Below are 26632 nucleotides of genomic sequence, written 5' to 3' on the forward strand. Positions count from 1 at the left end.
CTTACCCAACATCACACATTAACCTAACATCGCTAGCTTCCGTTACTACTAGCACAACACGCTAGTAATTCGCTAGCCTTTTAACACGCCACCCGTGTGCTCAGTTATTTATTTATTTTTTCTCACACGCACCCACGCCTTTGAGTTCATCAAAAGCCCAGGTGAGTAAGAATCAGACAACAAACACGGTGAGTGATGACTTCTGTTATTATCACTTGCACTTCATGTCACATGTTTAGCATAGCCTTCTCTGTCGGCAATATAGGATTTATATAATAATGATAAATGCAGGGAGACAGTTAGGCTGACAGAGAAGATTTCAGAACTAGAGACACGCATCCAAACTTTAATTGAGGATAGTAAGAGTGCTAGAGCTTTAGACACTATTTTGGATGCGCCTAACATAGTGAACCCTTTACATGACTCGGTTCCGGCTGAATTAGAGCCCGTGCAGCAGGCAAATGGGTTACGGTGAGGCACTGTAGTCGCGGATCAAAAACACTGTTCTTCCGTTCCGATTACCATGACAAATCGATTTGCCCCCCTCAGTAAAACACACACTGAGAATCCTGTTGAATATGCCCTTGTTATTGGTGATTCTATTAAACGGAACGTGAAAATAGAGACACCAGCCATCGTAGTCACATGTTTGCCGGCAACCAGATCGCCTGACATCAAAGCAAATTTAAAAGTATTGTCTAATGCTAATCGTAAATTCTCTAAAATTATTATTCACCAAAATTAACATCTGTTTGCAGGAGTGATAGTAGAGATGGTAGATTGTCCTCACTCAATATCTGGCTGTCGCGGTGGTGTCCGCTAAATAATATAGGATTCATAGACAATTGGAAAAGTTTTTTGGGCAGACCTGACCTGTTGAAAAGAGATGGTTTTCATCCCTCCTGGGATGGTGCTGCTCTTCTCTCTAGTAATATGGCTCATAGTCTTAGAGCTCAAACATGACAATCTGGGGCTCAGGTCAGGAAGCAGACAGACTGGCTAAACCGACCGTCTGCTAGCGGCCTCGCGTCACCAAGGTCTGATAAATCCCATCACATAGAGCCTCTTTCACCTAGCTATCATCATATAGAGACTGTGTCTGTTCCCCGAATTTGGAAATCCAAAAAAAGTAATAGTGTAAACGATAAATCATACATCTGTCTGTCATAAATCATACAGACTTTATCAAAGAATTTGCTGACTTTCTATCAGAGTTAGTACTGGCTGCAGATAAAGTACTAATTGTTGGTGATTTTAATATACACATCGATAATGAAAAAGATGCATTGGGATTGGCATTTAAAGACATTGTAAACTCAATTGGAGTTAGACAACACGTGTCAGGACCTATTCATTCTCGTAATCATCTCTAGATCTAATATTATCACATGGAATAGATGTTGATGCCGTTGAAATTCTGCAGCAGAGCGATGACATCTCAGATCATTATCTAGTCTCGTGTAAACTTCATTTAGCCAAGGCTGCAAAGCCGACTCCGTGTTTCAAATATGTTAGACCTATCACTTCTGCCACTAAAGATTGCTTTATTAATAATCTTCCTGATCAGTTTCATCATCTCAGCATCCCGGATAGCTTAAAAGAACTCGATATTGCGACAGAAACTTTTAACTCTCTCCTTTCCAGCACTTTAGACACAGTTGCTCCGTTGCGCTTAAAGAAGATTAAAGAAAATAGTCCAACGCCGTGGTACAACGAGCACACTCGGGCCCTTTAAGAGAGCAGCCAGAAAAATGGAGCGCAACTGGAAGAAAACAAAACTAGAGGTATTTCGCATTTCATGGAAGGAGAGCTCGATTACTTACAGAGAGGCTTTAAAAGTTACTAGATCTGCTTATTTTACAACCCTATTAGAAGAAAATAAACATAATCCTAGGTATTTATTTGAAACGGTGGCTAAACTAATGAAAAATAAAGCTTCAAGCCCAGAAGTTTCCAAGCAGCACAGCATCAATGACTTTATGAACTTCTTCACTTACAAGATTGATAATATCAGGGACAAAATTATAACTATGCAACCGTCTACTACAGTATCGCATCAGGCAGTGCATTGTAGTCTCCCTGAGGAAAAATTTGATTCATTCGTTGCTATAGGAGAGGAAGAATTTTGCAAACTCGTTAATTCATCTAAATCGACAACATGTACAGTATGTTAGACCCTATACCGACTAAGCTACTGAAAGAGATGCTCCCAGAGGTCATAGATCCTCTTCTTAATATCATTAATTCATCTTTGTCTCTAGGATACGTACCAAAAAACTTTAAACTGGCTATGATTAAACCGCTTGTTAAAAAAACGCAACTTGATCCTACAGAATTAGTCAATTACAGGCCGATCTCGAATCTACCTTATCTGTCAAAGATACTAGAAAAGGCAGTATCTTCACAACTGTGTTCCTTTCTTGAAAGAAATGATATCTGTGAGGATTTCCAGTCCGGATTTAGACCGTACCATAGTACTGAGACAGCTCTCATTAGAGTCACAAATGATTTGCTCTTATCATCCGATCGTGGTTGTATCTCGCTATTAGTGTTACTCGATCTTAGTGCTGCATTTGACACTATTGACCACAACATTCTTTTAAATAGACTCGAACATTATGTTGGCATTAGTGGAATTGCACTAGCATGGTTTAAATCTGACCGTTATCAATTTGTAGCAGTAAATGAAGAGATGTCTCATCGATCACAAGTTCAGTATGGCGTACCACAAGGCTCAGTACTAGGACCGCTGCTGTTCACTCTGTACATGCTACCATTAGGAGATATCATTAGGAAACATGGAATTAGTTTTCACTGTTATGCTGATGATACTCAGCTCTATATTTCTTCAAAACCTAATGAGAAATACCAATTCACAAAATTAATGGAATGCATAGCTGATATAAAAAAAACTGGATGACTAGTAATTTCCTACTTCTAAATTATGAAAAAACAGAGATTCTAATTATTCGACTGTCGACTTATTCAAAATCTACTGCTGGTGGTAGATCCTTTTCCTATTTAGCACTAAAACTTTGGAACAGTCTTCCTAACATTGTCCGGGAAGCAGACACACTCTGTCAGTTCAAAGCTAGATTAAAGACACTTCTCAACAGCGGAGCTAGTTGATAGATTCAACTTTTGCCATATCTGGCCGGCAAAACTACGAACACATCTTCCTTTTTTAAGAATGACTTAAGTGCCGTTCTTTGTTTTTTTCTCAAAGGACTTAACTCCAAGTCCTCCAGAGTCGCGGCCAAAGCCGATTGGAAAGACCGCTGTTCGTCATCAGCCATTCTTTGTTTTCAAGTAGCAGGGAATTCACACGGAACCGTCACAACTCTGTCGTCATTATGTTAAGCCCGCCCACCGACTCTATACACGATGTGATTGGCCTGACCTGAGTTTGGTTTTTCCAGCTCAAAAAGTGAACGGAGAGTTGCTAGACTACCCTGGAAGCAAAATAAATGTTGCTGCCGCTAAGGTGCGTCTAGATTTCTAGGCTTATAAAATTCTGTATCAAAATTTTAAAGCCAGACAAGTAGTTTAAGGCTTGGTTTGTAGGGAATTACAAACCTGTGCACATATATTCAAATGCGCATAACTATAGAATTAATTCTTAATGCGCATGTGAACGCCATCAGCGTTTCTCACAGGTTCGCGTTTAAAGTTTGTGTAGAGGGAATGGTGTCGTCTCAGCGGCCTCTAATTTAATAACTAATTATCCTTGCGACGGAAGTGAATCAATCAAAACTAACTTTAGCTGGAAAATATCTTTATTCAAGAACCGCTATAAAGCCAAAACGATCTCTGTTACCTTAAATTATCCGTTTGTTACTGTAAAGCCGCTTTGAAAAAATCTACATTGTTAAAAGCGCTATATAAATGAAGATGACTTGACTTGAGATCATGTTAAAATTAGGACGTAGGCCTATCTGTCTGTCTGTCTGTCTGCCTGTCTGTCTATCTGTATGTCTGTCTGTCTGTCTGCCTATCTGTCTGCCTGTATATCTGCCTATCTGTATGCCTGTCTGTCTGTCTGTCTGTCTGTCTGTATATCTGCCTATCTGTCTGTCTGTATGTCTGTCTGTCTGCCTATCTGTCTGTCTGTCTGTCTATCTGCCTGCCTATCTGTCTGTCTGTATATCTGCCTATCTGTATGCCTGTCTGTCTGTCTGCCTGTCTGTCTGTCTGTCTGTCTGTTTGCCTGTCTATCTGCCTATCTGTCTGTCTGTCTGTCTACCGGTCTGTCTGTCTGTCTGTCTGCCTATCTGTCTGTCTGTCTGTCTGTCTGTCTGCCTGTCTATCTGCCTGCCTATCTGTCTGCCTGTATATCTGCCTATCTGTATGCCTGTCTGTCTGTCTGTCTGTCTGTCTGTCTGTCTGTCTGTCTACCGGTCTGTCTGTCTGCCTATCTGTCTGTCTGTCTGTCTGTCTGTCTGTCTGTCTGTATGTCTGTCTGTCTGCCTGTCTGCCTATCTGTCTGTCTGTCTGTCTGTTTGTCTGTCTGTCTGTCTGTCTGTCTGCCTGTCTGTCTGTCTGTATGTCTGTCTGCCTGTCTGCCTGTCTGTCTGTCTGTCTGTCTGCCTGTCTGTCTGTCTGCCTGTCTGTCTGTCTGCCTGTCTGTCTGTCTGTCTCTCTGTCTGTATGTCTGTCTGTCTGTCTGCCTGTCTGTCTGTCTGTCTGTCTGTCTGTCTGCCTGTCTGTCTGTCTGCCTGTCTGTCTGTATGTCTGTCTGTCTGTCTGCCTATCTGTATGCCTGTCTGTCTGTCTACCGGTCTGTCTGTCTGCCTATCTGTCTGTCTGTCTGTTTGTCTGTCTGTCTGTCTGTCTGTATGTCTGTCTGTCTGCCTGTCTGTCTGTCTGTCTGCCTGTCTATCTGTCTGCCTGTATATCTGCGTATATGTATGCCTGTCTGTCTGTCTGTCTGTCTGTCTGTCTACCGGTCTGTCTGTCTGTCTGCCTATCTGTCTGTCTGTCTGTCTGTCTGTTTGTCTGTCTGTCTGTATGTCTGTCTGTCTGTCTGCCTATCTGTCTGTCTGTCTGTCTGTCTGTTTGTCTGTCTGTCTGTATGTCTGTATGTCTGTCTGCCTATCTGTCTGTCTGTCTGTCTGTCTGTCTGTCTATCTGCCTGCCTATCTGTCTGTCTGTATATCTGCCTATCTGTATGCCTGTCTGTCTGTATGCCTGTCTGTCTGTCTGTCTACCGGTCTGTCTGTCTGCCTATCTGTCTGTATCTATCTAACCTATATTGCCAAAAGTATTGGGACACTCCTCCAAATCATTGAATTCAGGAGTTTAATCACTTCCATGGCCACAGTTGTATAAATCAAGCACTAGTCATGCAGACGCTTCTACACACATCTGTGAAAGATTGTGTCGCTCTCAGGAGCTCAGTGAACTCAAGCGTGGGACCGTGATAGGTTGCCATCTGTGCAATAAGTCCATTCATGAAACTTCCTTTCCCTGTTTAGAGCTGGCAGAACACCTTGAGCCTGTAACAAACCAGCCACCTTGTCCAAAGTCATTCGTGTTTTGTTTCTTGTTTTTTTACTGCAGCAAAAAAATAATTTTGTTCCATTTTTGTTGATGATCTATCCTGCTTTACCTGAACAGTGTGTATAAATGCAAGTAAAATTATCATCACATATAAGTTAAATTTCATATTGTTTTTCGATATGAATATGTTTAGGAGAGTTATAGCTTCACAAAAACAAAACAAAAAAAACCCCTCAAATATTCAGTGTATAAACTTTACAGTATTGCTCTATTGTGGGGGAGAAACATTTCCTAATTTCATTTTTGCATATGGTTCGCCCTTTTTGCAAGTTCAAACAGGAGTGCATGCTTGATTTTGCTTTGTCATTGCCTGAGTTGATTGCATGATCAAATGTTAAGTACTTTGTAACGTTCTATATTTACTGAACCACTAGAACTGCTAAAAGCTTAAAAGGATTGAATATGCATGCAAATAAATTAGTATTTGTTTTGTCTTATTGAACTTTCTCATCTAAAAAATTATGTTATATGCAAATCATACACTAATTATTTGTTACTTTTGACGTTTGCCTCAAAAACAGGATGTACACTCATAAACATGAAAAATAAAATGTCTTTAGCAGTTAAAATCTGTTTTTAAACATTGAAAGACTGGTAAAAGAAGAATGTACAATGTGGGCAGGTTGTCTAACAGGATTTGTTTCCAGGTATGTCTTTGTACTCAAAATGTGCTTTTGACTTTCATTTATATGTGGATTATATTTTTAACTATATTCTAAATCAATTACAAACAATATACATTTTTTCTTTTCTTCTGGGTGCGCAATTAGGAAATCCTACGAAGGCTCCATGGCGCGTCCTTCGAAGGATGCAGCCTTCACATTGACTATCACACGCTGATCTGATTGAATACTCGGCAATGGTGTCGACTTATGAATTCACACATGGTTTGTCTAAAAGCATATTAAAAACACCACAAACAACATTAAAAGCTGCGTTTTCACCACAAGGGGGCTTTAAAGTGTAGCCGAAATATAATGTCATAGATTAACCACAAGAGGGAGTGATACTACAAGACATTAATGACTGGTGACTTCTTGTTTCTCCACTGCTTTGTCCTTCAGTCCTTCACTCGACACCGATCAGAGGACAGGTTATATCAGTGTTCAGAACAGGACAGAAGATGCACAGAAATCAACCAAATATCACATAATTCAACAACAGTGCATCTAGCGTTATCAAAGCGATAGTTCACCCCAAAATATTAATTCTGTCATCATATACTAATGACATTCCAAAGCAAGAAGATATTGTGAAGAATCTTGGTAACCAAACATTTTTGGTTCCCATTCACTACCATTGTATTTTGTTGTTCATAAAATGACCAATAAATGGGAATCTGTTCAGTCATGAACATTCTTCAGAATATCTTCTTTTATGCTCCACAGAAGAAAGAAAGTCATACAGTTTTGGAACAACATGGGAGTCATCATAATGAATCTTTGGGCTATCATTATCATCATTATTACTTATATGTTGCTCTCATTAAAATATAATTAAGGCTTTGCAATCATAATGTTAATTTATTGTGATGTTTTCAAAATTAAAATAAGCTTTAATCTCAGTGTCAAAATCATCTTGTTCTGCACTGCACACCTTTCCTTTACAAAGAGATTTTTTGCACTTCAAAAAAACACACTGCACATAACATACATTTTATTATTATTACATTTTAATATACAAAGCAAACATATGTTTGTTTTGCATATTTATATAGGCTAATTTACTGTAATTATCTACTTTTTTTTTTCTTCTTTAAATTGTATTGAATTGTATCGCACTACTGCCGAATGCCTGAGCCTCAACCAAATGCATTTCAATGTACAAATTGTCTTTGACATTTGTATGACAAGTAAATAAACTTGACTTGACCAGCAAAATAACTGTTAAAATGACTGTAATTACTGGGCAGCAGCCTATATACTCCTTAATAAATGAAGATGAATATGTGTATTGATGAAGCCAGCAGTGTTGAGTTATGAGCTTTGGGTTCGGCTCTGGACAGTCATGCTGGCGAACCGGTTCGTCCAGTTCAGAAGAACAAAAAATGGAACCGCAACTATTTGGAGAAGTCGAGTGACGAGAGAAGCATCGAGGAGAGCTCAGCGCGGAGGTACGGTCGCTTTAATCCGGGTTTATGGGCTTAAAAGGGTGTTTTATACATGTATTTAAAGGCTTTGTTGATGTGTTGAGAACAAGACAGTCACATAGAGTCACATAGAGTTTTTTTTTTTAATGAAAACTGAGTAATGTATCAGACTTTATATATTCAGCTCTGGGTTACACTTTATTTTACGGTGTCATTGGTACAGTGTAATTATATATTTAATTACTGAGTATTATTAATTAGCAACATGTACTCGCTAAAGGATTAGCGTTCGCTGCATGTAATTATACATCATTTAGCCTACTGATATTATTATGTAACAATGAAGCTGTGAAAGAAAGTGTTGCCCAGTTCTCTCACATGAAAACATGGAGGATGAGGATGCTTTATTGCGCTCTGTCATGTTCTTCTGTTAAACCCCATCTGACACTTCAAACCATTTATCATTTCTTTACAACAGCTGCCAATCATATTCACATCAGATATTTGTAGGATTAAACACATGCTCCCCACAGGACAAAAACATGTTCTCAGAACGTTTTGCTCAAGTTATGTTCAAAACTTCCATGTGTTAATATATATTTTTAAATGTTTATTCTTGGTTATGGGAACATTCCATTGTATCATTCTTCAAACGTTATGGAAACGTTACATTTGAATGTTCTCTGAACGTTCTAAAACAAGCAGTGACGTGTCATTGAAGTCCAGATCACTTTGAACGAACATTCTATTAAAGTAACGCTTTTTTAATTAATATTCGATGCACTTTATACGCGCTTTATGCCAAATAAAGCAATAACTGTAAACATGCACACAATGCTCCAGGCAGTGGAATGAAGCAACAGTCATAGTGAGTAAGTTACAGGGAAAATTAGGGACGAGTTTATGGAAAACAGTGTCATATGAAAAGCCCAGATATGCAAACTAATGCAACAGACAAAGAGAACGAAGCAGAGAAGAGGGTTTCACATGAAGCGTTCATGGGTAATACTTTATTTCCTCTGTTCACCTGGTTTTGTTTTCTTTCTTTTCTTTCATGCTTGCATGTCATGTGGGTTCAGGGTTTCGGGATCTTTCCTCTGATGTGTGTGTGTGTGTGTGTGTGTGTGTGTGTGTGTGTGTGTGTGTGTGTGTGTGTGTGTAAGATCTCATTCAGGAAGAATCACACACACACACCAGCTCTTTTGTTAGTCGTTGACTCATGCTGTATTGTGAAGGGATTTGTGATGTTTGTGACTCACTCTGTCAAAAAAGCGTCAAGAGGAGAGTCTGATCCCAGATCAGAGATACAGAGTCACTCACTCCCAGTAACTCACACTGAAGCTCTGGAGAACTGATATAATAACATAGCTTTCTTTAACAGCACTGGAGAAATACTTAAGATGCAGACTGTGTAAGATATTGGGACTTGTGTTCAGAGAACTGTTGTGCTGCGTTTATCACATCAGAAATACTGTAAAAACAGTGAAATAGCCTATTATTATAATGTAAATCATCTGTTTTCTATGTGAATATACAGTAAAGTGTAATTTATTCCTGTGATCAAAGCTGAATCTTCAGCATCATTACTCCAGTTTTCAGTGTCACATGATCCTTCAGAAATCACTCTAATATGAGGATTTGATGCTCAAGAAACATTTATGATTATTATCAGTGTTGAAAACAGTTCATATTTCTGTGGAAACTGTGATGCATTTTATTTTTCAGGACTCTTTGTTGAAGAGAAAGTTTAAAAGAACAGCATTTATTTTAAATAGAATATTTTGCAACATGTCTTTACGGTCACTTTTGATAAATTTACAGTTTTTGACAGTCGCTAGGACACATTTCTCAATACTTAGGTCACTTTTTCACAACTCTTCACACAGTGCTGCTGATGGAGTAATTCGCTCTTGAAGTGGATTTACTTAATGTAAAGTTAACGAAAGTTATCATGAGGACTGTGATGTTTAAAGCAGACGTCTTAACAAATGTCAGTTGACCGGGAATATTTTAAAACGAGCCGTTCATTCATAAACACGCAAAATCGCTGCGAAAATACAGACCGGAAGTCAAAAGACAACGAGCGCGGCGCTGAGAAGGGGCGGGGCTACATAAGGCCTGTACAAAACTGAAGCAATTTGCTACATTTCTACAGTAATATTAATGAAAGATATTTCAAATCTAAAATGCCAAATGCAGAAGACCGAGTAGATTAGCATTCCTTGTGTATCTGTATCAGTGGATGGTGTGTGTGTACAAATTCTTGTATTTTGGGGGAAAAAAAGACATAAATATATTGAAGCACACTGCATCATGCCTGATTCATTCCCGTAACATATATTGTCCTTGTTTGACAGAAGAAAACATTGTGTAATGCTAACCTGTTGTTAGTGTTTGTGTTTGTGGGTGACAAAGTGTGTTTGTCGGCTTTCAACCTGCTAGTGTTACGGAAGAATGTGTCGATTTGAGACATGTATGAAGGGATTTGGTATTTTTAGTGCATTTTGAATGTGAAATTACAGTTTTTTTTTCAATTAATAACACACTAAACTGACACGCACAGCACAGTTGTGTAAACTGACACACACACCGAGCAAAACCTCTTCTCACGTCTGCTTTACACACATTTTGCATTCAAAATGGCACTTTTTAAACACACTGAACATGGTTCTCTGCATAACACACACAATCACATGATTACCATTTCAAAACACTGCCATTCAAATGATCTGATTGGCCGATACATGCGTCACCTGACCAAACTCCTCAATGCTTAACTGTTAACACTTCAGTCTTTTTCAGTTTACTGTTTGTGAGCATATTTGTGTTCAGTCCAGTGTAAATATTTCTGCTGCGCGTATGTTGCACTGACTTATTTGGTGAAAAATATGTTTCAACAGCATGTGTGTGTGTGTGTGTCTGTAAATATTTCTGTGCATGTGAACAATCTGAAGAATTTTGACTGGATTTTCAGACTGAAGATGAGAGTGATGTTCATGATGCCCTGCAGTGTGTAGTTGGTCAGACACAACTCTGCTAATATGAATGAAGTGTGTGTCATACCGTGCAGAACTCTGATTCTGATAAGGCTGTGTGTAGTTTTGCTTCATTCTGCAGGATATATGAGGTATTTTGCAGTTTGGGAGTGTGGTTTTGTGAATTGTGTTGAGTATTTTGATAAAACCAGCCTAGTTGTCAAAACTGTGTGTTAGCAATTGGAAAAAACTGTAATATCTTCTGTGCCGAGATGAAAGTTGGTTAGGAGAACTGTGAAGAGTTGTGAAAAGTGACTCAAGTATTGAGAAATGTGTCATTGTGACTGTAAAAAACTGTAATGTGTCCTTGATTTTTGAAGAAAGTGTGTGTGTGTGTGTGTGTGTGTGTGTGTGTGTGTGTGTGTGTGTGTGTGTGTGTGTGTGTGTGTCGTGCCAAGTCACCTTTATTTATATAGCACTATTTACAACACAGAGTGTTTCAAAGCAGCTTTACAGAGAGAACAGGAAAATAATGCAACAAAGTTTGTTTTATGTGTGTATACACACACACACACACACACACACACACACACACACACACACACAGCCGCTCTGGAGAAAACAGTGATGTCATCGACCTGGTCAGCTCAGGTCTCATATAATAGTGTCAATGCAGGCAGATCAATAATATTGCTGAATATCAAGTGTGTGTGTGTGTGTGTGTGTGTGTGAGTGTGACTGGGTGTTTCTGCTTAGGCAACAGACATTGGTTCCACAGGTGTGTGTGTGTGTGTGTGTGTGTGTGTGTGTGTGTGTGTGTGTGTGTGTGTGTGTGTGTGTGTGTGTGTGTAATTGGGTGTTTCTGGTGTGTGTAAGAAATATTCGCTGTATCCAGTTCATCCTGTTCACGTAAATTCACTTTGATCGTGACATCAGAAGCTTTTGTCTGTTTTGTCCAGGGTAGACACACACTATAAACACACACGTCACAGTTGTTCTCGTTTTTTCCTTTTCTTTACATGTGTTTGTGTTTTTATTTGTTAGTGTTCATCTTCTAAAGAATAAGATGTGATGTCTGTGAGTGGTTGAATGTTGAACTTTAGTGAAATGAGAGCATTTGCATGTGTGTGTCAGTGTGTGTTTGAGCTGTTGTCAACATTATAATCTGTGTGTATATGTTCATTTACAGCATTCAGTGTATAAATAGGAAGAAGCACAGGTGTACTTTATCTCAGATTTGATTTGGCAGTGAAATTACATGTTTCTCGTCGTGTTTCACTGTAAACCTGTCGTCACTCAGAGCCGGTGTACTGACTGACGTCTCCATCACACTCTTACAAATGAAGGTTCGTCATGCTTCCACTGCACAAAAGGTTGTTAATAGCAGAATAAAGCTCTTTAGATTATTAAAATATACTTCAGAGTAAGAGAAAATAGTTATTTTAAACTCTGACCGCCTGAAACACTGGTTACACTCTATGGCCTCTAAGTGCCATCTGAAATTTTCTTCTAGAATGATCATTTTTTATCAAGCTTGTATATTTAAGTTCAATATTTTCACTTAAATGACAATTCATAGGTAATTAAAAAAAAAAAAAAGAAAAAAACGGAAAACCTTTTTAGCTTCTCAAACACAAATGTAAGACTCAAAAATGTACTTCTGAATCATCCAGTAAGAATTGGCCGTTTCTTGTCAGTTTCACAGCCAAACAAAAAATGTCAAAGGGCGTTTATGTGTGTGTGTGTGTTTGTTGCTAGACTGAAAAGAATTGCAAGAACCAGTTTGAGAACCAGACATAACAAAAATGAAGAGGGAGAACAAATAGCAATAAATACTTACACAAGTGCAAATAATGATAGATACTATATATAATTATTATTTACTATGTCTGTGCTGCTAGTTAAATGTGTGGGTCACACTGACTCCTAACACAATAGAATTACATGTGAAGTTGTACATTTCTCTCATATTTAAAACTGTGTAGTCTTTGACAAGCTGCAGGTTTTCTGTTTACAATAAGGTTTATTAGTTAATGTATTAACTAACATGAACTAGCAATACATTTGTTACAGTATTTGTTAATCTTTGTTAACGTTACTTAATAAAAATACAGCTGTTCATTGTTCGTTCATGTTATTCACGGTGCAGTAACTAATGTTAACAGGATTTTAATTAAAGGTATAGCAGAGGATTTTTTACTTGATGTAAGGGTGGATCACCTATACTATTGGTCCTCCTAATTGTCAATCATTCTGGTGAATCAATCAAACTTTTCAAAAAGTGGAGAGGGCAGGTCTTATCTAAAATTCGGAAAGATCCTCCACTATACCTTTAAGCATTAGTAACATTAACAAAGATTAATAAATGATGTATAGCTAAATGCGGTTCATTATTAGTCCATGTTAACTAATGTTTTTATTGATTTGAAGTGTTTCTCTTCTTTCGGCCGTTGTGTTCTTCAAGCGCAGATGTGATGGCGAACAGATCCCGGAGCGGAGCTTCCCTGCACGGATTCGCCTCAGAAGACCGACAAGTGCCTTTTGAAAACCTCTGAGAACATTCATTTGTGAAACAACTGCATCTGCTCTCAAACCCTCACTTTCCCCGAGTTGATCTGGACGATGTAAGTTTTGACATTATTTCAATGTATTGTATGTCTATGTATTGAGTGCGCTCAATGAAGAACTAATCAGTCAGGCTCTCGGTGTCTTGTAAAGAATGATCGTGATTTTAACGGTAAAAGACCGTAAAAATTCTACAGTGAAAAACTGTTAATTGGTTAACTGAAAGTTTCCGTACTACTGTATATGCTGTGAATAACTGTGATACAGTAGATCTAACCATACATCTAATGTAATTTTACAGTAAAATACCATTCATTTGAATTTTTTTGGAAGTGAAAAAGAACAAGTCATTGTATAATTAAAACCTAATTTGACATTCCCATAATTCCCTGCGTGACACTTCACATTTGATGTATTTTTGTTGAAATTACTATGTTTCTTCATAGTTTTTCTTAGTTTTTTCTAATCAGTTATGTACATTAGGGTTTTATGTATTGAGTGCACTCAATGAAGAACTAATCAATCAGGCTCTTGGCGTCTTGTAAAGAATGATTGTGATTTTAACGGTAAAATACCGTAAAAACTTGATAACCGGTAAAAAAATGCTACAGTGAAAAACTGTTAATTGGTTAACAGAAAGATTCGGTGCTACTGTATATACTGTGAATAACTGTGATAGATCTAACTGTAAAATTACTGTAAAACTGTAAAATTACATTTAATGTAATTTTACAGTAAAATACCCTTAATTTTAACATTTTTGGAAGTGAAAAAGAACAAGTCATTGTATACTTTAAACCAATTCCCTGCGTGACACTTCACATTTGATGTATTTTTGTTGAAATTACTGTTTCTTCATAGTTTTTTCTAATCAGTTATGTACATTAGGGTTTTATGTTACATTTAATGTTGTTAAATTAATGTTTATTGCATTTTTTAAATGTCATGTGTGTTACCCATGTTCAGTGTTTGTGTGAATGACTCCATGCAGCTTATATATATTACTATTAACTTTCTTGTGAAAAGCAGCGTGTGATGAGCTTTGATTCATCATGTGACTCTCATCACTGCTGTGATTGGTGGTTATCAGTGTATTACAATGGTACAAAACAGATTAGTACATCAATAAGTCAGTAAATTAACATAATATCAGATAATGAAAAAGTTTTTTTTACTGTAACTTTAAGTTTAGTCTGTAAAGCCTAAAATGTTGCTACCGTATGCTTTCACGGTAAATTTCTGGCAACCACAGCTGCCGTTTTTTTACCGTAAATTGAATGCATTTTTTTTTACAGTGTACGTAAATAAATCCCCAACCGTAATGCTGGACAACACGAAGGCTTACATCGAACTGGGAGTGGCCAAGCTGGAGAACGTCCCCGAAGCCCTGAAACCTCGCACGTCGTGCCTCGGAGGGGGTCGCGGTCCCAATGAGGACAGCTCCACAAATGCACTCAACACAAGCACTTCTTCCTCTCGAAGCGCCCCAGAGTGCACCGAACCCGACGTCATTGACAGGAGATTTAGTTTGGCGACCGTATCTGAGACTTCCAGGACTTCCAATGGCACCGTTGAGGGTTCTCAGAGCTCTCACAGCAGGTTCCTCGTGGCTCCCGCGGACGACGAAGCGCGGGAATCCCGCCGGAGCTGCGGATGTGTGATGGCGTTCCTGCGCTGTCTGGAGGAGACGCCGCTAATGGTGTCGGGACTGTTCCTGACGGTTCTCTTCTGCGTGACCATCATCGTCATCATCCCGTCCACCGGCAGGGTAAGAGCAGTAAGGACCAGATCCGATTAAAGGTGCTGTCTGTAAGAATGACAGCTAGTGGTCGAAATCGGTACTGCAGTCGAAATTCAAAATACCAGAGATCGTTGTTTCCCCGCCTCCTCAGACTCGACGCTCACGCGGGTCACCAGTTTAAGGACACGCAACAGGAATGAGCGCAATTGACAATTAAAGCCGAGGAGACTTACACACTGCAACTTAATGAGTTGATTTATCCGCGTTTTAATATGCTCTCGTTCATCGAGATTTTTAGATGGATATCGAGACTTGTGTGGATTCTGCAATCTCTGCCCCAGTGTGTTTGCTCGTTTCCATGGCTGCGATACGCTGTGTTTCCCGCCAACTGGCAACCCGGAGTGTCGAAATACTATTGGCTGAACTGGCAGTGGGCGGAGTCACACAGACCAAAACAAAAGTTACACACAGCACCTTTAATTAAGACCCCGAGTCAGAAGTCAGCTTCAAGACTCACAAGGAGTCCGTAGGCCGTAACCCCGCTTACAGTTACAAAGACAGTTATACCCTTCACTGAGGCCTGAGATCAAGATAATGTGTTCTTCCTCTCAAGGAGAGGACTCTTTTAATCTAACAGTAAAGTAAAGACTTCAACAAAACGAGACCGTATTTCATCTCTGGAAGCCGGGCTAAATGAGCCAGCACTGTTACTGTATTCCTGGCACTGGCCAGACCCTCCGTCTCAGATATTTAATACAGACTTTGAAAAGAACATTTCAGTAATCACACTGGTAACTTCTATAACAAAGTACAATCTCATAAGCCTAGAGAAGTCATTCAATTCATGTGATATTTAGAGGGAAAAGTATTGATGAACACCTTGATTATAATCACTCATTAGATTCCAGTATTTCCAGCCGTGTTTCTCACTGAAGGTTTCTCTCGCTCCCGCAGAGCCTCGGCGCTCACGTGGCGGCGTTCGCAGTGGTGTGTGTGGTGGTGTGTGTCTGCGTGGCTCTTCTGGCGTGTCTGCCGTGTTTGCCGGTGCTTCGGCGGGGAGAGACGCCACTCGCGCTCTTCATCTGGTCTCTGCTCCTCATCGTCGCCTTCGTGTTCGTCTTCACCGGAGGCGTCGTCACCGCCTGGGACCAGGTCAGAGGATCTCTTATTATGTGTTTTAGTTTACAAAACATTAACAGGACACTCGCACTCGTCTTTTTTAAGCCAGAAATATGCTTTAAGCAAATCACTTTCATTTTAAAATTTAAATTCATTTTAATTATTTAATTATATATATATATATATATATTTTTTTTATTAAGTTAATTTATTTATCAAATTAATTTATATATTTTCCATTTTCATTTTCATTTTAGGTGAAATTGTAGTAACTTTGTTGTGTTTTGTCATTTTTATTAGTTTTAGTTTTTTTAATGTCTAGCTATATAGTTTTTATTAATATATTTTTGTTTTCAGTTTGTTGTGTGCTATTGCCATTTTTATTATTTTTAGTTTTTTAATGTCTGTAGTTTTTATTAATATCTTAAAGCTGCACTAAGCGATGCTGGGTGACGTCACTTCTTGTTGACGTTCGAAGTATTGTCAAACAAAATGGAGGCTAGCTCGACCCTCCCTCCCCCTACCCCTCCCCCTCCCCCTCCCTCTCCCCCTCCCTCCCTCCTCCTCATCCCCTCCCCTCCCCCCCGTGCTTCCTGAAACAGGCTTTTCCGATATAAATTCGGGACTTTGCGCGTTCCTTCTCCTTTTCCCTCTTCTTTGTTATTTGTTCATCGGAACGTCGTCTCTTTGGTCGTGTGTCGGCCATATCAAAATTCAAGAGAATATAATTGTAACGTTAGTCGTTGTGGTTGTCTCTAGGACATCTCTCCTCTAGCTAACTTCCCTCTTCATGCTTCTCTCTCCTCCACCCCCCACACCCCCCTTCATGTTCATGCGCACTAACCCCCCACCCCCACCCCCAAATCATTCTTGTCGTTATTGGCTGGAATGCTGTCACTGGACACTGGTCCAGGCTGGGCCAGTTTGTTTTTCTTGCTGTTTGTGGAGCCTGTGGTGTCTACAGAGACCGCATTTCCTACAGTGTGTTCAGGGGACAGGCAGCTAGCGGATAGTGAGGAGATGAGGAGATGCTAGCCGATAGTGAGGAGATGAGGAGATGGAGATGAGGAGATGCTAGCGGATAGTGAGGAGATGAGGAGATGCTAGCGGATAGTGAGGAGATGAGGAGATGCTAGCGGATAGTGAGGAGATGAGGAGATGCTAGCCGATAGTGAGGAGATGAGGAGATGCTAGCGGATAGTGAGGAGATGCTAGCGGATAGTGAGGAGATGCTAGCGGATAGTGAGGAGATGCTAGCGGATAGTGAGGAGATGAGGAGATGCTAGCGGATAGTGAGGAGATGAGGAGATGCTAGCGGATAGTGAGGAGATGAGGAGATGCTAGCGGATAGTGAGGAGATGAGGAGATGCTAGCGGATAGTGAGGAGATGAGGAGATGCTAGCGGATAGTGAGGAGATGAGGAGATGCTAGCCGATAGTGAGGAGATGAGGAGATGCTAGCGGATAGTGAGGAGATGAGGAGATGCTAGTGGATAGTGAGGAGATGAGGAGATGCTAGCCGATAGTGAGGAGATGAGGAGATGCTAGCGGATAGTGAGGAGATGAGGAGATGCTAGCCGATAGTGAGGAGATGAGGAGATGCTAGCGGATAGTGAGGAGATGAGGAGATGCTAGCCGATAGTGAGGAGATGAGGAGATGCTAGCCGATAGTGAGGAGATGAGGAGATGCTAGCGGATAGTGAGGAGATGTTTGCTGGATGTGACAAAAAATGTTTCAGCCTAAAAAACGCTTGACATCGCTTAGAGCACCTTTAATTTAGTTTTTATTTATATATTTTCATTTAAGTTTTCATTTTAATTTTAGTTAATGTTTATGAAAATGTTATTCATATTTTAAATTCATTTTAATATTTTGTTGTTTTTTTTGTTATTTTCAGAGAATAAAAAAAAAAAAGTATTGTCTTGACAACTAGCTGAAATAAAATAAGGTTGTTTTTTATATATTTATTTTAGTTAACGTTTATTTAATTTCAAGTAACAAAAATGCAATTTTATGGTTTTAGTTTTTGGTTACCAACAATAACCCTTCTGTATATTTGAGAAATACTGATTTTCGCCGTCACACCTGCTGTTCTTCATCTTCAGGTCGCGTTCTTCCTCTTTCTGTCACTGTCCGTTTATACGGTTCTTCCTCTCAGGCTCTCATGGGCTCTGAGCTTCGGCATCGGAGTGAGTGTTTGTCACATCGTCACCATCAGTACATATGTGTCCCTCACCAGTCCGCTGACACGTGACCTCGCCGTGCAGGTAACACACACACACACACACACACACACACACACACACACACACACACACACACACACAGAAACACACACTCAAACGCACTGCTGTACAAACACCTGAACGCTTCATGGCTGGTCAGAGGAAATGTTATATGCAAAGCCTGTTCAGCGGAGGCCACCGGCGGATTTGCCTGCCACCACACATATTCAAAACCTCTTTCTGTGTGTCTCAGTTGGTGGCGAACGCAGTGCTGTTTGTGTGCGTCAACTGTGTTGGCATGTTTCACCTTTGGCACACTGAGCACGCTCACAGGAAGTCCAGCAAGAAACGAGAAGATTTCAGCAAAAACCGCTCCACACAGGCCAAACAGAAACGTGATCAGGTACAGATTCCCATATATGTGTACCCAAGTGATTTGCTATGTTGCTATGCACACACATAATAATAATAGCACTGATAGTTGTTGTTTTTATTATTTTCAAATGATTTTTTTAATTTCATTTTATTATTAAGTTTTGTATTTGTATTTGTTTTCATTTTTGTTATTAATTTTATCATCATATGGCATCCGCAGCCGTGGTCACGGTGCTGTGATTGAGCACCGGCTACACGGCCGAGTCGCCCTGAGACACATCAGGTGACCCTCGCACCGATCTGCCGCCACACTTTCAGCCCGTGGCTTACACCTTGCCTCTCTACAGGCCGGAGTGCTCTTAGAACAAGTGTCCAGGCTCGTTTTTGCCATCTCCTCCTCTGGAGTCAGCAGCGGCTCAGGTCGCCCCGTGCCGTTTACATTCTGGGCGAGCTCAATCGTGCAGCCGACGCACTCTCATGACAGCTCACACTCCCGGGGAAATGGATTGGTGTTCTTCCAGTTGGGTAGTTTCCCAGTTGGCCCAATCACCTCTGGGTTTTCCTTCCTGCAGGAGAGGTTCCCTCAACCTTAAAAGTGTATGTTGCCCATTGCAGTAGACGGTGAGCCTTTGGGAAAGCATGTCCTGATATCAGGTTCCTGAGAGGCGCTAGGAGACTAAATCCTCCTCGGTCACGCCTCATCCCCTCTTGTTACCTCTCTGCTCAACTTAAAGCTACACTGTGTAATTTTATTAGTTTATTCTTAGCAAAAAACACTTAGTTCTTTCAAAAATATATGTGCTCATTAATGTATATTTACTTCTTTCAAGTAATAAAGTATTCTCGTAAGTTTATAATCTGCCATTGAAAGTACATACGGGTGAGGGGTTCGAATGCCGGTCGCCATGTTGCCCCTCCATCTTGAAACTACATTTGCCAAAGAGGGACATGCCTGTAAATTCAAGCTTCGCCTTTCGCGTTTTACACTCAGTGACACAGAGACGAATGCGAGGGGGAGATTACTCGCGACCGCCGGCAGATTTGAAAGATTGCTGATGGAGGATCACGCCTATTTTCGAGGACATGTAGCAGAGTCTCCAAGGAAGCGAAAGAGAGAATTAAAATGTCAACGCGACAGGCAAATCAGCCAAAGTCAATACTGGAGTAACTTTTCCCAGATGGAAAGAGCTCATGAGGAGCAAAGATTTTATAACGGATCCCGAAGTTGCCTGCTTTCTTCTCGACAGGTAATTCAGCCTATTTCGGTAAATTCAAAGTTTTATAGTTGCTTGTCTAACCATAGCATGGCTGTGCATAACGCCAGAACGACCTCTAGTATGACTTGCGTTACTTTTCCTTGCGTCAATGGTGAAAAAGTATTGTTTACCTTGTAACATAAATCTGTGCTGCGACGGATCACAGGTGATAGTTTTAAAGGCGCAATTGGACAAAGTCGAACTGGAAGCCATGTTAATCTTGGAATAATACGGCCACCGTAGGAGTTAAAACGCCCTCGAAATTGAAAGGAACAGAAACTAATATTCACTGGGTAGTCATATACAATTTCACCGCTAGATGGGGGAAAATATCACACAGTGTAGCTTTAAAGCCCTACAGAGAGCGCCCTTTGAGCCCCTACAGTCAGTCAAGCTTAAGATCCTGTTTCTCCTGACTGCGCTCACATCTATCCAGAGGGTGGGGGTCCTGTAGGCATTTTTGGTCAGAAAAACGTGTCTGGAATTTGGACCGGCTGACTCTCACATAACGCTGAGACCCCGGCCCGGATATGTGCCCAAAGTTCCCACTACTCCTTATCGGGGATCAGGTGGTGAACATGCAAACGCTGCCCCTTGGTGAGCCTTGGTCCACTTGAGTGTTGCCTCCTCCGCCTAACACCTTCGAGAGATTGTACATTTTTCAGGTTGAGTCGGATTCTTCCCATGTGTTTGGTACAAACAGGTAATATGCGGGAAGACTGGCTCGGTGTCTCGCTCTAAGGAGGGATATGACCACTTCCTTACTCTCCAGGTGAGTTCCCTACTTGGCAAACCCTGGAGTCCAGGGGAGTGATTTGCCATGCAAATCTCACTTGCCAATGTTGCCATTTTCTTACCATTTGAAGGTGATTGAGCTCCCAAGTGAGACCCCTTTACATCAGTGTTCGCTGTGTTTCCCGCTCTACGGGGGGGAACGCTTTCTTACTCTCCAGGTGAATTCCCTACTTGGCAAACCCTGGATGGAGTTTCCTCCAAGCATCCTTCGGCAGTCAGATGCCAGGCTTGAGTTGCATGCCCAGTTGGCCAGTCCCTGTGCTGGGCTAGATGTCCCACATGGTGCGGTTCCCTCTGGGTAATCCCAGATGTGTAATCTTCCAGGGTACGGTTCCCCTGTCTGCGAACCCGTGTCTTTCCCTGGGCAGATTTCGCGTCTGTAGTGGTTCCATCCCTGATCTTCCATGTGTAGCCCTACGGATCAGTCCATATTTGTATCTTCAACATGTTGCCTCCGTACTGTCCCTTTCCATCTGGACTCGGCACGCTTCCCAAGTGATATCCAGCCAGTCATGGCTGAATAGGGTAAAAGAGAAGGGAACAGCAGTTATCGACCTTCCCCTTGAAAAGTCGTCCCACCAAGGTATATTCGGCTTACGGGGAGCTGGGAAGGGTCAGCGGTCATGGCTTTCGACTTAATGTAGACCGTGACTGACTGAAAGGGAATGTCTCAGGTACTGTCGTAACCCTTTTTCCCTGAATAACATTATGTCCCGCCTGCCACAACCCTGAACCTCCTGCTGAATGTTGGGATCCCGTCTAAAGCTGAATGAGGGAGTTGCTGTGAGCTCATATACCCGTATGTCCGGGGGAGTGGCTTTCTATGCAAATTTCACTTGCCAATGTCCATTGGCCCGTTTTCTTACCACTCAAAGGTGATCGGGCTTCCTAGTGAGACTCCGTATTGTCTTTCGGCGTAATGTCTTCGTTCCTTCATTCAGGGAACACGGGTTACGACAGTAACCGGCTCGTTCACAGTCTTGAACCTTTGTATTTTTGTCTTATTTTCAAACATTTTTTGCTTCAAATCAAAGTTTGTAGTGTTGTGATTCTCCTCATAGCTGGTTGGTTTGGTTCATGGATTATAATGCGTTAATGAAGACTTTTTTTTTTAAGCGAAATGAATGGACATGATACCTCCGGAACCAGCGCAGCTGTTAAACACTATTGTGACTTTTTATCTCACAGTTCTGACATTTTTTTCCCTTGTAGTTGTAAGTTTATATCTCACAATTGAGGCTTTATAACTTGCATTTGTAATTTATATCTAACAATTCTAAGAGAAAAAGTCAGAACTCGGAATGACCTTTTTTAGATTCTGTGGCAGAAACAAGTTTCCATAAACAGTCTATGTTTAAACTAATGGATTATAAAACATGGCAGTCTATTAAATTAAATTAAACATAATAGTCCCTTGTGATGTGTTTGCTTAAACAGAATAGATTTAATTCTTAACGGACTAGTCTTTAACCAGTTTTGCTCTTGTCCCGGCTAACCCGTGTGTCCAGGAGCACCTCCTGCTGTCGGTCTTGCCGCGGTACATCGCCATGGAGCTGAAGACCGAGATCGTCAAGCGTCTGACCGCCACATGCATCGCCGAGGAGAATAAACCGAACTTCCACAGCCTTTACATCCGACAGCACAGAGACATCAGGTGTGACACACACTCACTCTCACACTCACACACTATGCATACACACACACACACACTCTCACACTCACACACTCTCACACTCACAAACACACACACTCTCACACTCACACACTCTCACACTCACAAACACACACACTCTCACACTCACAAACACACACACTCTCACACTCACACACTATGCATACACACACACTCTCTCACACTCACACACTATGCATACACACACACACTCTCACACACAATTACTTTATGTAAATCAAAAGTTTGGAATAATTAATTATTTTGAAATGAATATATTTTAAAATGTAATTTGATCCTGTGTATAAAAAGGCCTTAATTATCAGTAGAGCATGCTAGTAAACGTGTGGTTATGATCCTGCAGTATCCTGTACGCTGATATCGTGGGCTTCACACACCTGTCCAGCACCTGCACACCTGAGGAGCTCGTCGCCGTGCTCAACAAGCTCTTCGGCAGGTTCGACGACACCGCCAAGGTGAGGACACCCGCCACTGCTGCTCTGTGGAGCTCCTCTCACACACACACACACACACACACACACACACACACACACACACACACACACACACACACACACACACACACACACACACACACACACACACACACACACACACTGCTGCTCTGTGGAGCTCCTCTCGTGTCTGACTCCTCTCTGATGCTCCTCTCGCTCTCTGCAGAAGAACGGCTGCTTGCGGATCAAGATCCTGGGCGACTGCTATTACTGCGTCTCGGGTCTTCCCGATCCCATCTCTACTCACGCGCGCAACTGCGTTCAGATGGGCCTGGACATGTGCAGCGCCATCAAGTGAGTCACACCATCACAAACACATCTTCTGAGCCTTAAAGGGATAGTTCTCCCAAAAATGAAAATCAGCCCATGATTTACTCTCCCTCAACTCATCCTCGGTGTATATGACATTATTCTCTCAGACGAACACAATCAGAGTTATATTAAAATATGTCCTGGCTCTTCCCAGCTTTATAATGGAAGTGAATGGCCGTTTTTTGTTTTGAAGTCAATAAAATTGCATCTATCCATCATAAATCATTGACTTATGCACTTTTATGATGGATAGATGCACTTTGATGATGGATAGATGCACTTTTATGATGGATAGATGCACTTTTATGATGGATAGATGAACTTTAATGATGGATAGATGCACTTTGATGATGGATAGATGCACTTTTATTATGGATAGATGCACTTTTATGATGGATAGATGCACTTTGATGATGAATAGATGCACTTTAATGATGGATAGATGCACTTTTATGATGGATAGATGTACTTTTATGATGGACAGATGCACTTTTATGATGGACAGATGCACTTTTATGATGGATAGATGTACTTTTATGATGGACAGATGCACTTTTATGATGGATAGATGCACTTTGATGATGAATAGATGCACTTTAATGATGGATAGATGCACTTTGATGATGGATAGATGCACTTTTATGATGGATAGATGCACTTTTATGATGGATAGATGAACTTTAATGATGGATAGATGCACTTTGATGATGGATAGATGCACTTTTATTATGGATAGATGCACTTTTATGATGGATAGATGCACTTTGATGATGAATAGATGCACTTTAATGATGGATAGATGCACTTTTATGATGGATAGATGTACTTTTATGATGGACAGATGCACTTTTATGATGGACAGATGCACTTTTATGATGGATAGATGTACTTTTATGATGGACAGATGCACTTTTATGATGGACAGATGCACTTTTATGATGGACAGATGCACTTTGATGATGGATAGATGCACTTTTATGATGGATAGATGCACTTTTATGATGGATAGATGCACTTTTATGATGGACAGATGCACTTTTATGATGGATAGATGCAGTTTTATGATGGACAGATGCACTTTTATGATGGACAGATGCACTTTGATGATGGATAGATGCACTTTTATCATGGATAGATGCACTTTTATGATGGATAGATGCACTTTAATGATGGATAGATGCACTTTTATGATGGATAGATGCACTTTTATCATGGATAGATGCACTTTTATCATGGATAGATGCACTTTTATGATGGATAGATGCACTTTTATGATGGATAGATGCACTTTTATGATGGATAGATGCACTTTTATCATGGACAGATGCACTTTTATGATGGATAGATGCACTTTAATGATGGATAGATGCACTTTAATGATGGATAGATGCACTTTTATGATGGATAGATGAACTTTAATGATGGACAGATGCACTTTGATGATGGACAGATGCACTTTTATGATGGATAGATGCACTTTGATGATGGACAGATGCACTTTTATCATGGATAGATGCACTTTTATGGACTTTAAAACAGAAACGGCCATTCACTGCCATTATAAAGCTTGGAAGAGCCAGGACATTTTTTAATATAACTTCGATTTTTTTAATATAACTTTTCGTCTGAATGAAGAATGTCATATACACCTAGGGTGGCTTGAGGGTGAGTAAATCATGGGCTAATTTTCCTTTTTGGGAGAACTATCCTTTTAAAGTGAGGTTATTTGACCTCTGACCCTTGCAGTAAGCTGAGGGAAGCGACGGAAGTGAACATCAACATGCGTGTAGGCGTGCACACGGGTAACGTTCTGTGCGGCGTGATCGGCCTTCAGAAGTGGCAGTACGACGTCTGGTCAGATGACGTGACTCTAGCCAATCACATGGAGTCTGGAGGAGTGCCTGGGTATCTATCACACATTTACGCTTCTCCTCTCGTTCCTGATTATCCTAGTTATATTAGTGATGATTATGGTCCCTCACAGGAGAGTTCACATCACGGAGGAGACGCTGGGTCACCTGGATGGGAAATATCAGGTGGAGGATGGAGACGGCGGGAGTCGGGATTCGAGTTTGAAGGGAAGGAGAACATTCCTGGTCATTGATCCTAATACAGAACAGTCGAGTACAACAACACAGGTGATTAACCTCGAGTAAGACTCAACAACACAGGTGATTAACCTCGAGTAAGACTCAACAACACAGGTGATTAACCTCGAGTAAGACTCAACAACATCGAGTAAGACTAGAGTAACTGTTGGTTAGTAGTTACTGTATTTTTTTCACAGTATTTACTAGGGATGTAAAAATTACTCGTACTTTGATACTAAGTCAGTACTAAAGCTACTGTAGTAAACCATTAGTTAGTAGTCATTCAGTTAGTAAGTAAACAAACCATCAAGTAACTAATGGTTTGCTATCTTTAGTACTGACTTATCACCGAACTACCAGTAATTTTTACATCACTATTAAATACAGTTAAAAAATACAATAACTACTAACTAATGGTTTACTATCGATAGTATTGACTTGCTATCGAATCAGCAGTATTTTGACTTTCCAAGTTTACTACAATTAAAATAAATGCTAAAATAAATCTTTTGTATGTTGGCATTAATAATTAGTCATGAATAAATAAATAAATCAAAATGACAGATTTTGGAAGGTTCCCATATTAATTAATTTTAGAGTACATTTTATTTTTCAGGATTCTTTTATGAAAAGAAAGTTGAAAAGAACAGCATTTATTTGAAATATAATCTTTTGTAGCATTATGAATGTCTTTACTGTCACTTTTGATAAACTGAATGCATCTTCGATGGATAAAAGTATATTTCCTTCAACAATAAGGAAAAGAAGGGTGTAGACGTGATGGTTTGGGCTCTTCTTGTGTGTGTGTCAGACTCATGAGCTGAAAGTCAACAACAGACTCACGGATCGGCACAAGCTCCGGGCGTCGGCGCGAATGTCGCAGTATCTGAAGAACTGGAAATCCGTCACACCGTTTTATGGACTCAACCAATCAGAGGCCTCGCTGGAAGCTCCGCCCACCACTAACAGCGGCATCAGCCAATCACAGCCGGCGAGAGTCAGTGTCAATCATTATCACATTACACTCAATCACTTTGAATATGTTCAGCGGCGCATATTAATCACGTTTACTTTCTCATCAACAGGAGCTCCCGGATGTGAACACTCACAGGTGAAAATATGAGGTTTATTCAGTTGTTTCAGGGATATGAAAGTTGCAAACACTAACATAATTAAGTCAAGTCTCCTTCATTTATACAGCGCTTTAACAATATAGATGTTTCACAGCAGCTTTACAGTGATGACAGGAGATTACAGTAACAGAGAGTGTTTAAGCTTTACAGCAGATCTAGAATAAAGTTATTGTCCAGCTAAAGTTAGTTTTGATTGATTAACTTCCGTTGT

The 26632-nt window shown here is 40.5% G+C and overlaps 1 protein-coding gene across 5 annotated transcripts in view; it reads left to right on the top strand.

The window, feature by feature from the left end:
• Positions 1-7627: 7627 nt before the first annotated feature.
• Positions 7628-26632, top strand: part of LOC307155309 (adenylate cyclase type 4) — a 34343-nt gene continuing 15338 nt past the window's right edge. Inside the window, exons 1-13 of one of the 5 annotated variants that reach the window (XM_079865899.1) lie at positions 7630-7672; positions 13093-13247; positions 14484-14956; positions 15884-16081; positions 18154-18315; positions 18527-18676; positions 22208-22353; positions 22736-22847; positions 23053-23180; positions 24945-25103; positions 25183-25336; positions 26100-26285; positions 26374-26399. In XM_079865899.1, coding sequence (XP_079722025.1) covers positions 14510-14956; positions 15884-16081; positions 18154-18315; positions 18527-18676; positions 22208-22353; positions 22736-22847; positions 23053-23180; positions 24945-25103; positions 25183-25336; positions 26100-26285; positions 26374-26399 — 1868 coding nt within the window. In that variant the 5' untranslated portion in view covers positions 7630-7672; positions 13093-13247; positions 14484-14509. Of the gene's footprint in view, positions 7673-8600; positions 8651-11816; positions 11970-13092; positions 13248-14483; positions 14957-15883; positions 16082-18153; positions 18316-18526; positions 18677-22207; positions 22354-22735; positions 22848-23052; positions 23181-24944; positions 25104-25182; positions 25337-26099; positions 26290-26373; positions 26400-26632 lie in introns of those variants that run through there. The other 4 variants (XM_079865901.1, XM_079865900.1, XM_079865903.1 and 1 more) reach the window with 4 other exon arrangements.

The sequence above is a fragment of the Squalius cephalus genome (assembly GCF_949319135.1).
Source record: "Squalius cephalus genome assembly, chromosome: 3".
Taxonomy (NCBI): domain Eukaryota; kingdom Metazoa; phylum Chordata; class Actinopteri; order Cypriniformes; family Leuciscidae; genus Squalius; species Squalius cephalus.